The following is a 15300-nucleotide window of genomic DNA, read 5'->3' as shown; positions in this document are numbered from 1 at the left end:
TCTTTATATTAACTCTGTTAAAATGTTGTCATGGGGTAAAATGGGTATTCATTGTAAAGGTATTTAAAATGCTGTTTACACTAGATTTTGTGCCTAAGGAAATTGTGCATGGGCTTATTCTCCGTTTGCTGAGTTCATATGCGACGGCATGAATGATGAAATGCTGTGCAAAACCAAGTCCATGATTCCCAGCAGCTCTGAAGCCAGATGAGTGACCCTAGAGACAGCCCAGCGAATAACCACCTCTCTTTTCTCTCCGCTGCACACCATCCCAGTCACTCACCCAACTCTAATCAAGGCAGCTGGTCTGGCCAGAGCTACACTCTGGGGGCATGAACATGGGGCTCATGAACCTACCCCCATAGTGTAGCACTGTAGCTGCCTGGCAGCTCTAGCTGTTGGCTACAGCAACTCGAGCTAGTTAGAACCGATTGTTTTCCATACTGACAGGACTTGGAGACCTCAAGAAACAGAGATCTATGTGAAAAATTGCCAGAATTCTCCTTTAAAGGGACACCAGGCAAGCCTGATGCTTTTTCTCTACGAAACTCCCCCTCGCTCGGTCTGAAGCTCTTTTCCTTTTCTTTGCATCTTCCGTCAAGGGTTTTCGCTGCTTCTTCGCCGGCTCTGCCATTATACACACGTTTGCAACAATCGCTAGCGTTTCGTTAGCCTCCCTCTGTGCTGTGGATGCAGGATGGAAACTGAAACTGCTTCGGTCGCCGGGTACGATACACTGAACTTGCAAGCGGGATATTCTTCCTACAGGCAGTAGGGGCAGGCGAGAGAGTCTTCATTCGCCCTGTAATGAGTCATTTAACCATATACCGACTTACGAAGATGAGTAATTAAGACGAAAACGTTGCCTGGTGTCCCTTTAATGTAAACAAAATCATGCTCCCAGTCCTGCTCATGAGAGCTTTTGATTTGAACACAGGGGCTTTTAAGTCCCGTTCCAGCACTCGCCAATCACTATATTTAGTCTATACAACATATCCCTGCTCCTGATGAGGTATACAGAATAGGGAAAGATAGAAAACACAGATACACTCATTAGGAACAGGATTGAAAACCTTAATGGATCAGGTGGGAGATCTGTAGTGGATCGCTAAGCTACCACCCACCATCCCCAGAACCCTCTGAGACTGGTCAGATCGGTGGAGAAAGCAACAGCACTGCATGACTGCATGACTACTCTAATGGAGCTGGTGGTTGATCTGCACTGTTACGACCCTGCCAGGTCTCCACTGGCCCCGCCCACTTGCGCTCATGTTTGTCTGTCTCTGTGTGAAGCAGGTTGCCCGAGATGTGCAGGTGTTTGGTATTGCCCTGATGAGCACCTGTATTTGGAGGCTTGGGTTCCAAGCGCAGAGGGGCTTCCTCTCCTCTCGACCGTCGTCTTTTTGTTTTGTTTGAACATATCCCTAGACATACACTCGCACTACACCTTGCTTTTATTCACTACACTGACTTTCTCGTATATTACTTTAATAAATATTCTTTATTTACTCATTCTGGCGTGGAACTCCCTTATGTAGCTCATGCGTGAGCCAGCATGCGTTACAGCACACATCAGATGCCCGTCCTCTCCAGCCTCTGATGTCTGTAATCGCGGGCAGACAGACAGCTTGGTTAGTGTGTCAGTAGTGTGAGACAGACAGCTTGGTTAGTTTGTAGTGTGACACAGACAGCTTGGTTTGTGTGTCAGTAGTGTGTCTCTGATGTTCTGAGTAATCACTGGCAGACAGACAGCTTGGTTAGTGTGTCAGTAGTGTGAGACAGACAGCTTGGTTAGTGTGTCAGTAGTGTGTCTCTGATGTTCTGAGTAATCACGGGCAGACAGACAGCTTGGTTAGTGTGTCAGTAGTGTGTCTCGTCACGCAGGCTGTCCGTCTGGAGTTAGTTTGCCCTTGTTGGCGGAGAGTGTAGAGCAGAGCCTGTCAGCGCCTTTCCCAGCCATGCCTGATGGGTGTGTTGGGCTGCCACGCTAAAGCAGGTCATCCTGGCGGGAAGGGCTCACTCATGCAGATCAGAGATGCTGAGGGATGTCCTCACGTTAACACATGACAGCACTGCCATTCTCGGGCTATTTTTAGAATCACACTCAAGGATGCACTGTCCACCTTTGCCATCTCCTGTCTTGGACAAGCACGCAATCTACTGTTTACTGTATCTGGAGGGTTGATAAGGCAGAGGTAGGACTGTTTAAGGTAAGAGTGTTTTTTTAAATAAGGTTTCAACCATACACAAAGCACAAAAACAGCAGACACGGAAGACAGACCATAACAAATGAAATGGAAATCAAAGAACACCACCACATTAAAACAAACAAACAAACAAGCAAACAACAGAGGTGTCCATAGAGTCATAATACCTGTTATCCCGAGCTAAAGGGCATTTTCATCTGTTCAACATATGAAAAAAAAGGATGCCATACTGCTTTAAATTTCCCCTTGGATCCATTCAGTAAGTATGTCCTCTTTTCAATCTTAAGAAAAAAAACATGACTTCAGGAGGGAGGTATCCAGAGTGAGAGCATTCTGTAGGGCAGGGGTCTCCAACAGGTAGCTCGCGAGCTGCCAGTAGCTCCCCACCTGTTTCTAAGTAGCTCTTCAAAAGGTTTGAGGAAGATGTTCATAAATCTGATAACCCAGCAACATTCCTATGAAATCAAATTCACAGTCTACAAAGAGAGAAGGTAAATGAGTTGAAAGGAACCTTTAAAAAGCATGCAAATCTTATTCAGTGGTTTTGCTATGGGTGAAATTACATGGCATGCTCTCGGCCATGTCCATTTTGTCCATGTAGCTCAGAGGAAAACAGGTGGGAGACCCCTGCTGTAGAGGGTCCTCTCACATAGGTGACATTTATAATATCGAGATGTCTTCTTCTTCTAACTCTTTCATTCATCTCTGACTGACTCTCCTGCACTCCCTTCAACCTCCTCAGATGTCAGGCACTTCTGTGGCATAAAACTGAGGCGTGGTTTCAAAAAACTTGTCACTTGCTATCTCCTCGTTGATCAGCTATTAGAGCTCATATGGTGCATCACTTACATGTAGCCTTGAAAAGAAAAGCGTCTTCCAGAGCTGCGTACTGCATGTACTGTGACAGTTGATGGTGATGATGATGATGATGATGCAGAGGAAGATGGGAGTGGATACGTTTCTCTCACCCGGCAGGTCACCGTGATCTCTGGGATGAATGGGGCTCGGCGATTCATCCGTGAGGTTTAGTATTACTGCAGGACATCACTACATCACGAAGGGGATCACTCTGTAGATTCTCTAATCCCTCAGTCTGATGACACACTATGCAACACTTTAGGTCTCTATGTGTAACATGGCCATCAAAGAAGAAAAAAGACGCTTGTGTTGTGTTATTAATGGTTTGTTCTGCATTGACAGTCATGCAACAAATAATTACATAGGAATTGTTCTCACCACGTTTATGACTCATGAGGCCACCTCAACACACACTGATCCCCAGGCTCCTCTCCGGAAGGAAGAATGATTCATTGAAGCTGAAGTTAGTTGCACAGAATAGTGATTCTTTTGAACAGCACTGTCCAGACATTTATCAGTAGATAGGTAGTTGTGTGACATCAGCCATAGTCCCCTATAGACCCTATTCCCATATAGACCCTTTCAAGAGAGTTCCATTATCAGCATCATAGTTGTTCCCACAAGACTTCCTTTTTAACATTCCATATGTTATCTTAATGCAGAGGAAGTAGATTGGGGCCCAAATAGAATGTTCAAGCATTGTTTTTGTTTTTATTGTTGAAAGGGACTATATGGGGTACAACACTCCCCATCCCATAAGGGGCCAGGGCCCCCCCCCCACCCCCCCCCCCGCTCTCCAGGGGATCCCCCAGTAGGGAGAGTGATTGGGTTTTAGCTGAAGACAGTTTGACGGTCAGCCGGCCGCCGCAGGTCTGGCTGTAGCATCGTCTTTGGCTCCAGGAGGCAGTCCGGTGACTCAACAGAAACAAGCCGCTGCCAGAGCGGATGTCAGAGCTGTCTGTGTGTCTGTCTGGAGAGAGGCATCTCCACATGTATGTCTGGCCAGAGAGAGAGAGAGAGAGGAAGATATCTAAAAGAACATGATATGTATATTCATCTGTCTTGATTTTGAAAGGAATACTCTTATGCATACATGTCCGTGTGTGTGGTGGCTGGAGATTATATACCGGGCGGACCCCCTAGTGTATGGGGGGTTTTAGATGGGGGGGTGGATTAATCTGGTTTTATTCAGCCATCTGTGACTAAGACAAAGCAGGGGGTTGGGGGGGGGGCAGACGTCTTTGAGCAGGTTAGGCTCCTCGCTTGGCAGGAAGTGCTTATCCTACACCCATCTGTCTAAGTCTTATTTCCTGCAGACCTCTGACTGAGATTGAACCTGCCCAGTTTCTCCAGCATAATTCTGATGTATTCGTTCTCTCTACGTGTGATGCACATCAAATGTACTTGTGCAATGAGACAGCTATTCTATTGCGTAGCACGTGAACATTTGTATGATGCTATGTGGAAGCACAATAGTAGAATGAAAGCACATGAATGCTAGTTATGATGGCAAGATTTGAATTGCTATAAATGACCAGAAAGAAAATGGCCAGAAAACATGAGTTTTAATTCTTTAAACCTAAGACATTAAGTTTCTTTTGAACGTTAGATTTCTGCCCATCCCATAATGCTCCCATGCAGCTGTTTTTAACTGCTCCCACAATGCTTTACTGCAGTCTGTGACCTCTCTGTTGCCCTTCCCTGTCATGTCTTCTTTCTCACCCGACTTCTTTTCTCTCCTTCCCTTTGTTTTTCTCTCTCTCTTTTTCTCTCTTATCTCTCTCTCACACACACACTCTCTTTCTCTCTCTCTCTTTCTCTCTCTCTCTCTCTCTCTCTCTCTCTCTCTCTCTCTCTCTCTCTCTCTTTTAGGCTCTCTGTTCCTGCTGCTGGTGCAGTCTGGGAGTTTGAGGGAGTCCTCCAGTCTCCAGCTTTTCCCCGACCACCAGCCCCCCGTCCACCCCTATCACCACCCCCCATCCTCCTCCTCATCCTCGGCTGCCGCCCTCACCCCTGACGACCAGGCTGAGCTCCTGCCAGCAGACCGTGACCCCAAGCACGTCCCCGGCTTCCTGGAGAGCTCGCAGGAGTCGGGCTTCTACAGCGAGGACAGCGATGAGAACAAGCCCTCCCAAACGTCTGTGCATCTCTGGGATAACTCCACCGGCCTGGACTCGGAGTCACTCATAGGTGGGCATCTCAATGTTTATTATTTACTCTGTTTACTTTGTTTACATTCTTACTTTAACTGTTTTTTACCTTTTCACACACACACACACACACACACACACACACACACACACACAGTGAGTGACATCTTCTAGTCTCTTCCAGCCCCTATTTCTAAAGTAATACCTCCAGTGAGAGGCTGAATCACCCAGGCTGATTATTCATGAGAGTTCATGAGACACAGGCGCCGTGCCACCGTTGGCATGACAGATTTCTCCCCAAGAGTGCTGCCTGAATGTCAAAGCACCAATTACAGACAGAGATGCGGTGATTGAAGGGGCAAAGCACCAATTACAGACCGAAAGGGAGTGATTGAAGAGGCTCTCTGTGCTCATTAGCCACTGCCTGTATTCACCTCCGCCCCCGCTCCCCCTCCCAACCAAGATCTCTTCTTGGCTTTGTCTGTTTCTGTGGCATTTTACAAATCAAATCCAATCACAGATGTCTGTCGAGGGCCATGACTCCGCAAGCTTTTAGAAGGGTACGGGCACATTTATGTTAATGCAGTTTTTCTAAACGCGGCTGATCGTGGATAAGAAACTCACCCGAGGTTATGAATGTGGATGTCCCCTAAAATGATTGAGCCACTTATCTACACAGCAACGAAAGGGGAAAAGACACTAATTATTGAAGGTAGTCAGATAACATTTGTGCACTGACAGCGGGAATAATGTGAATGTCATTTTTTACTGCACATTCTGTCTTACCAAGAAGACCAAGTGTATGTGATAGAGAGAGAAGGAGAGATGGATATTGCTGAGAGGAGTGATAACTGAGTCCTGTGTGTGGCGTGTCGTGTGTCTGAAAATGTTGTAAACAAGCTATAATTATCACAGGACTGGACTGTATTCCGTTGTAGGGTTCTTGTGTCTGAAACTGAATTTCTGGTGAGTCTAGTCTCCTGTTTGCACCTGGCTGGAGTTATCAGTAGTCTCTGCTAATGCCAAGAAGATATTGATATCTTTCATCATTCAAACCAAAACTGTTGATGTTCGCTGACTTCTGACTGACAAGAGCACAACTAAGAGAAGCTCTTTCCCTCCCCAAAAGTCCATAATAGTCACATCTTATGATACATGTTTGATTATTACATTGAAAGTGAGACTGACGAATGTTCTCCTGGATAGCTCTGATATTGGCGTACCAGACTTGTTTTACTATTCCACTGTGCACCAACAAGACCCAAATCAGTATAAAATATAGGGGTGGAATTCCCCCCAGGCTTTAATTATCCCTGCAGTGGATGCTGGTTGCTGATAATTGGATTTAGAAGCTTGTCTGAAAGCATTGGCACACTCAAGACTTTCTGAGTCTTAGCTTTTCCTCTGTTCTTCAGGCAAAAAATAGACGAGGCAAGAGAAGGAGAAAAGTAAAGGACTTTTCTGCCCATTCAGCGAATAGAAATGCAACATTTGGAAACAGTATATTTGGTGACGGGTGGTATTATCCTGCACCTACCCGAAAAGTTGATCATTAATATGAAGAATGATAGTTAATTAATAGAAGATACAATTTTGCTCACATTTCTTCTCATATACTGCATATACAAACATTTTCTGTGGAGCAGTGGGTTAGCTAATGAACAATTAATGGCAGGTTTCAAGCCTTTTGCCCAGGATTTCACGCACTTCGGTTTCAGAAGGTGCAGGGTAGACTGCTCATCACCCAGGGCTTGTGTGCTTGTTGTGTTGTTGATGTGCTGTGTGTACTGCCCTTTCTGTGGGTCTCTCTGTGGGTGTGTCTGTGTGTATTGTGTTGTTGATGTGCTGTGTGTACTGCCCCTTCTCTGGGTCTCTCTGTGGGTGTGTCTGTGTGTGTTGTGTTGTTGATGTGCTGTGTGTACTGCCCCTTCTCTGGGTCTCTCTGTGGGTGTGTCTGTGTGTGTTGTGTAGTTGATGTGCTGTGTGTACTGCCCTTTCTGTGGGTCTCTCTGTGTGTGTGTCTGTGTGTGTTGTGTTGTTGATGTGCTGTGTGTACTGCCCTTTCTGTGGGTCTCTCTGTGGGTGTGTCTGTGTGTGTTGTGTAGTTGATGTGCTGTGTGTACTGCCCTTTCTGTGGGTCTCTCTGTGTGTGTGTCTGTGTGTGTTGTGTTGTTGATGTGCTGTGTGTACTGCCCCTTCTGTGGGTCTCTCTGTGGGTGTGTCTGTGTGTGTTGTGTTGTTGATGTGGATGCTGTGCCCTGTGTCCTGCCCTTTCTGTGCGTTTCTCAGGGATGTTTCCCTGGAGACGGTGATTAGCCTCACCCTGTTCATCAGCCACCGCCGGACAGCCTGGGGTCACTTCATCAATTCCAGCCGCGATGCTCAGCCATTGTGTAATCTAACCTAAATCACTGTGTTTGTGTGTGTGTGTGTGTGTGTGTGTGTTTGTGTGCACTTCATAAAAAAACAGGGCTGCATGCGTCCCTGCAAGAATGGCCAGATTCGGCAGGAGACCCCACCTAGACTGCAGTAGATATTTGGAATAAGAAAAGAGCTTTGTTTTGTTCTTTAGACAGTATGCTGCAGTACATGGAGTTGAAATGAGAGTGAACATGAAAAAAGGATCAGGATGTTGAAAGGCCAACCTTCAGCTTAGATATTGTATATTGTTCCGAGCCACACATGGATTCAACCCATGAACATTGTATGGTTTATTATCTTTTCTTTCTTGAAGAAAATGTAGGCCCCAAAATATATTAGACCCATAGTGTGGGCCACAAAACATATATAATATAACAGTATGCCCCCATGTTTATTAATGCACACTATTTCAGCCATACTGGACGCCAGAAGGGACCTAAGGCCATTCACAGTGTGTATGGAGACCATTCCTGTTCTTGTTTTTCCTCGCCTGAGGCCTGGTCTGCAGCGCCGTTTAGCGCTGGTGGATGACGATGCCAGACAGACCCGTCTGGGGACACAGATGGCAGGGGCAGGTGGTCGTGGCGCCGGGGGCCGGGTCAAGCACTGGGCACAAAGCAAGGCATCAACAGATCAGGCCAGGAATGTGCCCTCCGATGTGGAGCTGTGCCCAAGTCCGGCACCACGGCGCCAACAGAACCGGACTCATTAACATCTAACATCTTGTGACAGGTTAAAGACAGTCCGTAGCAGGGGGTCTTTTGTTACTAGCATGACAATGCTGAACACTGTGCTACCATTGCTTAAATCGATGCACTGGCACAGAAATAATGTTAGTTAGTATGGGTTTCTTTTTGCTACTTGCTGACTCTTTGCTGTAAGCTTGTTGTATGTTCACACTGAGAAGTAAGACTCTGTTCCATGCGTTAAAGTCCATATACTGGAATAGATTTTGAAATGTAGGGATGATTCTTTTTTTCTTTCTTTCTTTTTTCTTTCTTCCTTTCTTTCTTTCTTTTCATATCCACTGCAGTAGTCTAGCTATTTTGTTTTTACATTACATTACATTACATTTAGCAGACACTTCTTGACCAAAGTGACTTACATATGTCAGCTATATTACAAGGGATCACATTGTCCCCGGAGAAACTTGGGGTTAAGTGCCTTGCTCAAGGGCACAACGGTGGAAGTCAGGAATTGAACCGACAACTTTCTGGCTACTGCACGCTAGCCCAGCTCCTTAACCACTACACTACCACTGTTTTGACTGCAGTAGTGGTGGAAACATTCTATTAGGTCCACTCTCATATATGTGTGTGTGTGTGTGTGAGAGAGAGAGAGATAGAGGTAGAGAGAGGGAGAGAGAGAGTGTGTGTGTGTGTGTGTGTGTGAGAGAGAGAGAGATAGAGGTAGAGAGAGGGAGAGAGAGAGTGCGTGTGTCTGTGTGTTTGTGTGTGTGTGTGTGTGTGTGTGTGTGTGTGTTTTGAGGTGGTGTATGCTCAGCAGAGTGCAGCTAGCCATCGGTCCTGCTCCAGCGGTCTGTGCGCTGTGCTGAGCAGGCAAAGAGCTGGAGCCCAGCCAGCCAAACACGCCCAGTCCAGCCCTCCCAAGCCAACCCCTCAGCCCTGCTGCAGCCCTGCAGCCCTCAGCCCTCACCGTCACAAATCAACCTCTGAGAGGACCGCCGTTAATAATGACTGTGCCATCAGGCAGTGGAACCGCTCCTTGCAGAGATCCGGACCAGATGGCACAGGGCTAAGACGCACAGCTGGGCCGGCTCAGGCCCAGATCCGGTCGGACCTGTGCCAGAGGGGTCCGCATCTTTCCCAGAGTCAGCAGCAGCAGCTGTCGGGACCGGGATGATATGTGTTCATCACTGAAGCCAACAAGCACTTAGCTTTGTGTGCAGTGTTGTCACATCACCAAGAAATGTATTTAGGGGTTCAATACAATTTACCTCTATTATAAAAGTACATCTCTAAATTATACTTCAAGTAATCATTAACCCCAAACCCACCCAATCCATTAGCACCTGTTGTGGCAGCACGGTCATTTACAAGAGGAGCACTGTACTATTTCATCACCGAGGTACCCAAGGATGCTTAAAAAAAAGGTGGTGTAAACAAAATGCCTCCTTTTAAAAGTCCTTTTTATTGTGCTATTTTGTTGTCTTCATTGCAGGGTACAGCGTTTCTCCTCTCCATTCCAACTCTTCCTCTCTTCCACCTGTTCCCCCATCCTCCTCCTCCTCCTCCTCCTCCTCTCCCTCCCTGTCGCTGTCTGAGTCTGTGGACTCTGACCTCTGGGAGATGGACAGCGAGTCCAGTGGGGTCCTGTCTGAGCCCGCGTACGGCAGCCTGTCCCCGACAGACGCCACGCCGGTGGCCCAGTCCACTGTCAGGGACACCTCAGACGACAGTGGACCGCTGCTGGGACACCGGGGTGAGCAAGCCTGGAGGGGCGGCCCAGGGACAGCTGCTCCTGACGGGGCCTTCTCAGAGGAACAGCAGGGGGCCATGGTGGAGGAGGAGAGGAGCCTGGGCAGAGAGAGTGACGTGCCAATCCAGCTGCCCACCATCGCCGAGATGGGACCCATGCCCACAGGGGTCCCTCTGCAGCCGGAGGTTTCGGAGCACCATGGCACGGGGGAAGAGGTGGTGGGGAAGGAGGAGGAGGAAGAGGAAGAGGACAGGATGATGCTTGCTCCTGTCGGAGGTGAGGAGGCGGAGGAGGAGGATGAGGATGAGGAGGAGAGGGGAGAGGAGATGGATGGGGAGGACAGGGAGTGGCTGGACAGCAGGGAGCGGACGCTGCACCACACGCCCCTCACCACCGTGCCGTCGTCCTCCGTCGTCCCCGCCGTGGTCTTCACCCAGGTGCCATGGCAACACCTGGGCCCCGGCGACGCTGACGCCGACGCCGACGCCGACACCCAAGAGGAGCGCGAGCAGGAGTTGAGGCGTAGCAGCACCGACTACATGACCGACTCAGACCTCCTCAACCCACAGCTATCCCAGGAGGCCGTGCAGGTGAGGTCATGCACAAACACGACAAAAGGCTTTGATTGAAGCAGAAAATCTTCCACTCTATTTTTTATCTGCCTCTTAAGTAGCCTGGAAACCAGGGAAAAGAAATCGAGCGGAAGTACGTAGGCAGGCAGAGGCCAGGCTACCTCTTAAGTCCCACAAAATGAGAAAAATATGTTTTTTTCCTTTGGCGATGATATTAGCTTGTACGTCAATGAAAAAAAATGAAAATTGCTTTGGATAAAAGCCTCTATGTGTAAATGTAAATGGCAATATAAATGCAATTGTAGAAATTGGCAGTTTGTGAAACAGACTCGGCTTAGATCTGAGCCAGACCTGCTTCACTGTCAGTCACGATCTAGACTTAGCAAACAGTACACTCATTATTTGTGTAAGCAGCCTGGTCTGCCTATAGCCTACTCTAGCTAGCTGAAGGTCTTTCAACACAGTTCTTACAAGCACTACCACATGGTTACATTTCAATGAACTCGTGACCTGCACCCTAGGAGATCAATCTAATCTGTCACACTTTGTTTTCAGGACTATTCAATTGACATGACTGGCCCGTCTTCTGAGATTAGCCTCTCTGCTTGTTACACACACACACACACATACACAGATGGAATTGGAGGAGATGTGTGTATGTGTGGTTGATGTGAGAGAGCAGAGAGGAGTCATACAGATGCCTGTGGTGACTCACTTGTCCTTGTCCTCTACTGTCCCCCCCCCTCAGGTGATCTGTGTGGAATGGAGCAAGCTGGCGGGACAGGGCTACGTCATCCTTAACATGACAGACAACTTGGACTGCGTGAGTACCTGTCCTGACACAACGCTGAATATTCTCCCAGGTGTTGTTGTTGTGTAAAGGGTGAGCATCTTTGCTCCACTTTTACTGCAATTTTCTGTTGCAAAGGCAGCCAGGCACCCAATTCTTTAGTTAGCTGCTGTGACTTTGTGAATAAGATTTTGTGTATGTGTGTGTGTGTGTGTGTGTGTGTGCGACTCGAAGAGCAGAGCTGCTGCATCATGACTAATGTTCGGAAGTAGCCAGCTGTCTCAGAGGTAGCTCTCATTCACTGCTCACTGCAGGCTTATCACCGTCTTCTATCTCCTTCTCCAGCTGTGTGTGTGTGTGTGTGTGTGTCTGCCTGCCTTGAAGAGGCCTGTAAGCAGAGCTGCTGCATCATGACTAATGTTCAGCAGGAGCCAGTTGTCTCACTCACTGCAGGTCCTGGTGCAGAGCTCTCAGAGCTGTGTGTGTGTGTGTGTGTGTGTTTGATGTCCTCCTTTGCAATTGTATTCCATCTATCGTCTTGGAAAATTGATCTGCACAAAAGTGAATCGCAAGTCAGCTGCATTGAATCAATTCAACACTGAGCAATGGTTCTGTAGACCACACTATCACTAATGTAAGCTGTCACTTTCATAAACAAACTTCCTTGGCAAACACACACTCTCACACACACACACACACACACACACACACACACACAAACATACCTACACACATCTTTATGTTCTTATCCACGTGAAAGTGAAAAAGCACAGACAAATGTCAAACAAATGCCCACTCCATTACCCGCTTATGCACTTTCTGCCGCTGATCACTACACACACGCACGCACGCACGCACGCACGCACACACACACACACACACACACACACACACACACACACAATCTCTGCAAAAGCATGCCATTTTGATGAGTGTGACCTTTTGAATTCCCATCTAAGCATCAACACGTTCAGCGTCTCTGGCAGACAAACAACCCAAAAGAGAGACAAAGGAGGTTCCTTAGACATTGTAGAGGAGAGATCCGATCGGAATAGCCCTAAACTCTACTGGGATCATTTAGAGAGACAGACAGACCAGAGCAGTTGTATACTAGGCTCATAGTGGGGACAGACAGACAGATCCGAACGGAACAGCTCTAAACTCTCCATATAGAGGAAAGACAGGCAGACAGACAGACACACAGGCCCTGGCAGAATTGTGGAGTTTGATGAATTGCAGCAACTTTGGAGAGAAGCAGACTCCACTAAATTTTCTGTCTAAAACATCTTCGTGCTATTTAATGAAGAGCGGTGAGTCATAACCACCACACTGCAGTATACAGCACACAGCACTGTTTGTGTGTGTGTGTGTGTGTGTGTGTGTGTGTGTGTGTGTGTGCGCGTGTGCGTGTGTGTGTGGAGTGTATGTGATGCTGGATATGCTTTTGAGGTGCAGCATTATGCCTCCTGCTTTCCTAATTAGATTGATAGATATCAGGTTATTAACTAAGCATATGCTGACATCTAATCCAAATAAACAAATCAAATGCAAACGTGTGTTGCGAGCAAATCAAGTGCAAACACAGAGCTGTGTTGTAGATTAGACCTTCTGCTGTGTTCACCTGGAGAGGAGCCAGCACAGCACTTTGGACACGATTACTTACAAGAAATAATACAGGTGGATAGATTTCACTTTTTCTGCTCATATTCACACACACACACACACACAGACACACACACACACACACAGCTCAGAGCGTACTGATCTGCAGGTATACACCCACACACCACCACATACACACACAAATACAAATACACATACAGATACAAGCTTGTTTGAGTGCAATGGTCTGAAGGTGTGTGTGTGTGTCTGTGTGTATGTGTATGTGTGTGTGTGTGTGTGTGTGTGTGTGTGTGTGTAATAAAGTCTGCTGCAGAAGAGATGCGGGAAAAGGCAGCAGCCCCCTCCAACATCCAGCCCTATATTTAGCTGAGCTGAATCTGCAGATGTAAGACGGTGTTTTTGGCTGTTTCAGGAAACATCCTAGTGAGGGGCAGCTGGTGACCAACCACTGTCACTCACTGCAGCAGCGCTGGGGTTGCTAAACTTTTTCACCGTCACCGACTGACATTGACTAAACAGCATTTCTTTTTTTACAGCTAACTCTTTGAGAACTGTTTCAATGTTATATTACCTTATCTGTGCACTCAAAGAGGTTCACAAAGACACTGCATTAGCATGCACTGACATGACAGCAACTACAACTGTACACTTGCTCAGAAAATACAGTCCTCTCTTCAGAAGCACTTTCTATGCAGTGAAGTTCATTGTTTATATATGGTACATATTAATATGGTATATATATTATATATGGTATATATTAACAAAAACTGACTTTAACAGCAGATCGACAGCACGACAGCACATCAGCCCATCGTCAGTTACTCCTCTTACCACTTGTCTGTTAACAGGCAGCCTCCATACCTGGTAGTGGCTCTGTGGAGAGAGTGTTAACCGTGCTGTGATTACGTGTTGTGTCATGTGGTGTTGTGCGTCCCCGCAGGACGAGTTTCGCATGGAGAGCGGCGAGCGGCTGCTAGAGATGCTGGAGACGGCGTTCTCGCGGAAGATGAACAGCCCACAGGGCTCCTGGCTGATCTCCCTCAGCAAGCCCACGCGCCATGACCACGAGCTCCTCATGACCCTCGCCAGCGAGCAGGGTACGGTACTGTGTGTGTGTGGATTGGGGGGGGGGGGAATAAAAACATTATAAAAAAAAAAAAAAAGTTATACACAACCTACACACACACACACACACCACACACTTCCCACCCCCTTGAGTCAGTGTCTGTCTAGAGTTCTATCCCAAGTCCTTATCACCAAGTCCAAATGTGACAGTAACTACTGTATGGCAGCATGATAAGCATGCATACCACCATGTGCCTACAGAAATGAAAATAATGTACACATTTACAGACGGCAGTGGGAATACACAACAAGTGCAGTTGTCATTAATATTAGGTTGCAAAATACACGTCTGTGGATGCACTGGGACGCATCATCAGTGAGGTTCCTGGGGTCATTGGAGGTTTCGGCTTTTTCAACATCAGACCTCGTCGCCCAGGTGACCCAGCCGGGATTGATCAGGTCCCTGATTGCACCCAGGTAGCCAAAAGCCAAGTGGCTTTCTCTGCAGCGTCCGTGATTGAACGCATGACCCCCCTCTTAGATCTTCCAGTGATTCCAAGAGCTGTCTTGCAAAGCCCTGTCAGTCCACTTCAACTGGATCATTTTGTGTAATATGTACTATATAATATGTAATATTTATATTATTATGACTAGGATACAGTCTCTTCACTAGAGCCATTTTGTTTCTTCAGGTGTTATTGCAACTAAGGATGTGCTCTCCATGTTGGGAGAAATTCGCAGAGGGCTGCGAGAGGTAAGACATCTGATACTTTATCAGGTTTATTTTACAAAACCCATCTCAGAATCTCAGAGCCTTGTGAAGGTTACAAAATAGAATCAGGCTTAAAATGGTTTCTCTTGCATGCATATAGTATGTACCCCCTCTGACATATCATACACAATTCTGATCTGTATCATTCACATGTACGCATGGTATCTGCATAGAGACCCTTGGCATCTGCTTTATGTTTGTATGAGAGTGAATGATTCTATTTAGAGACTATTTGTTTGGTGAGATGAGATTCACCATTTTCTTTGCCTGATTTTAGCCATATCTGGGGTTTTTTTGTCAGACCTCTAAAATGTAACTCCTCTCCATCATTTAAAATAAAACATGATATAATATAATATAATATAATATAATATAATATAATATAATATAATATAATATAACA

The 15300-nt window shown here is 46.8% G+C and overlaps 2 protein-coding genes across 3 annotated transcripts in view; one reads left to right on the top strand and one right to left on the bottom strand.

Annotated features, from left to right (window-relative positions):
* podxl2 (podocalyxin-like 2) overlaps positions 1-15300 on the top strand; it is a 29913-nt gene that overhangs the window by 3899 nt on the left and 10714 nt on the right. For both annotated transcript variants that reach the window (XR_006031250.1, XM_042089532.1), the window contains exons 2-6: positions 4938-5255; positions 9818-10665; positions 11396-11470; positions 14001-14157; positions 14818-14879. Coding sequence is in view for 1 of the 2 variants with exons in the window: in XM_042089532.1 (XP_041945466.1) it covers positions 4938-5255; positions 9818-10665; positions 11396-11470; positions 14001-14157; positions 14818-14879 (1460 nt within the window). In the remaining variant the exon portion in view is untranslated. The remainder of the gene's footprint in view (positions 1-4937; positions 5256-9817; positions 10666-11395; positions 11471-14000; positions 14158-14817; positions 14880-15300) is intronic.
* zgc:171566 overlaps positions 2912-15300 on the bottom strand; it is a 31115-nt gene continuing 18726 nt past the window's right edge. Inside the window, exons 10-11 of the transcript XR_006031253.1 lie at positions 9761-9767; positions 2912-2922 (exon numbers count right to left, since the gene is read on the bottom strand). The gene's annotated coding sequence lies outside the window, so the exon portion shown is untranslated. The remainder of the gene's footprint in view (positions 2923-9760; positions 9768-15300) is intronic.

This window comes from Alosa sapidissima, chromosome 4, assembly GCF_018492685.1.
Source record: "Alosa sapidissima isolate fAloSap1 chromosome 4, fAloSap1.pri, whole genome shotgun sequence".
Taxonomy (NCBI): domain Eukaryota; kingdom Metazoa; phylum Chordata; class Actinopteri; order Clupeiformes; family Clupeidae; genus Alosa; species Alosa sapidissima.
The sequence above is the reverse complement of the archived record's forward strand: the minus strand, read 5'-3'. Positions and strand labels throughout refer to the sequence as shown.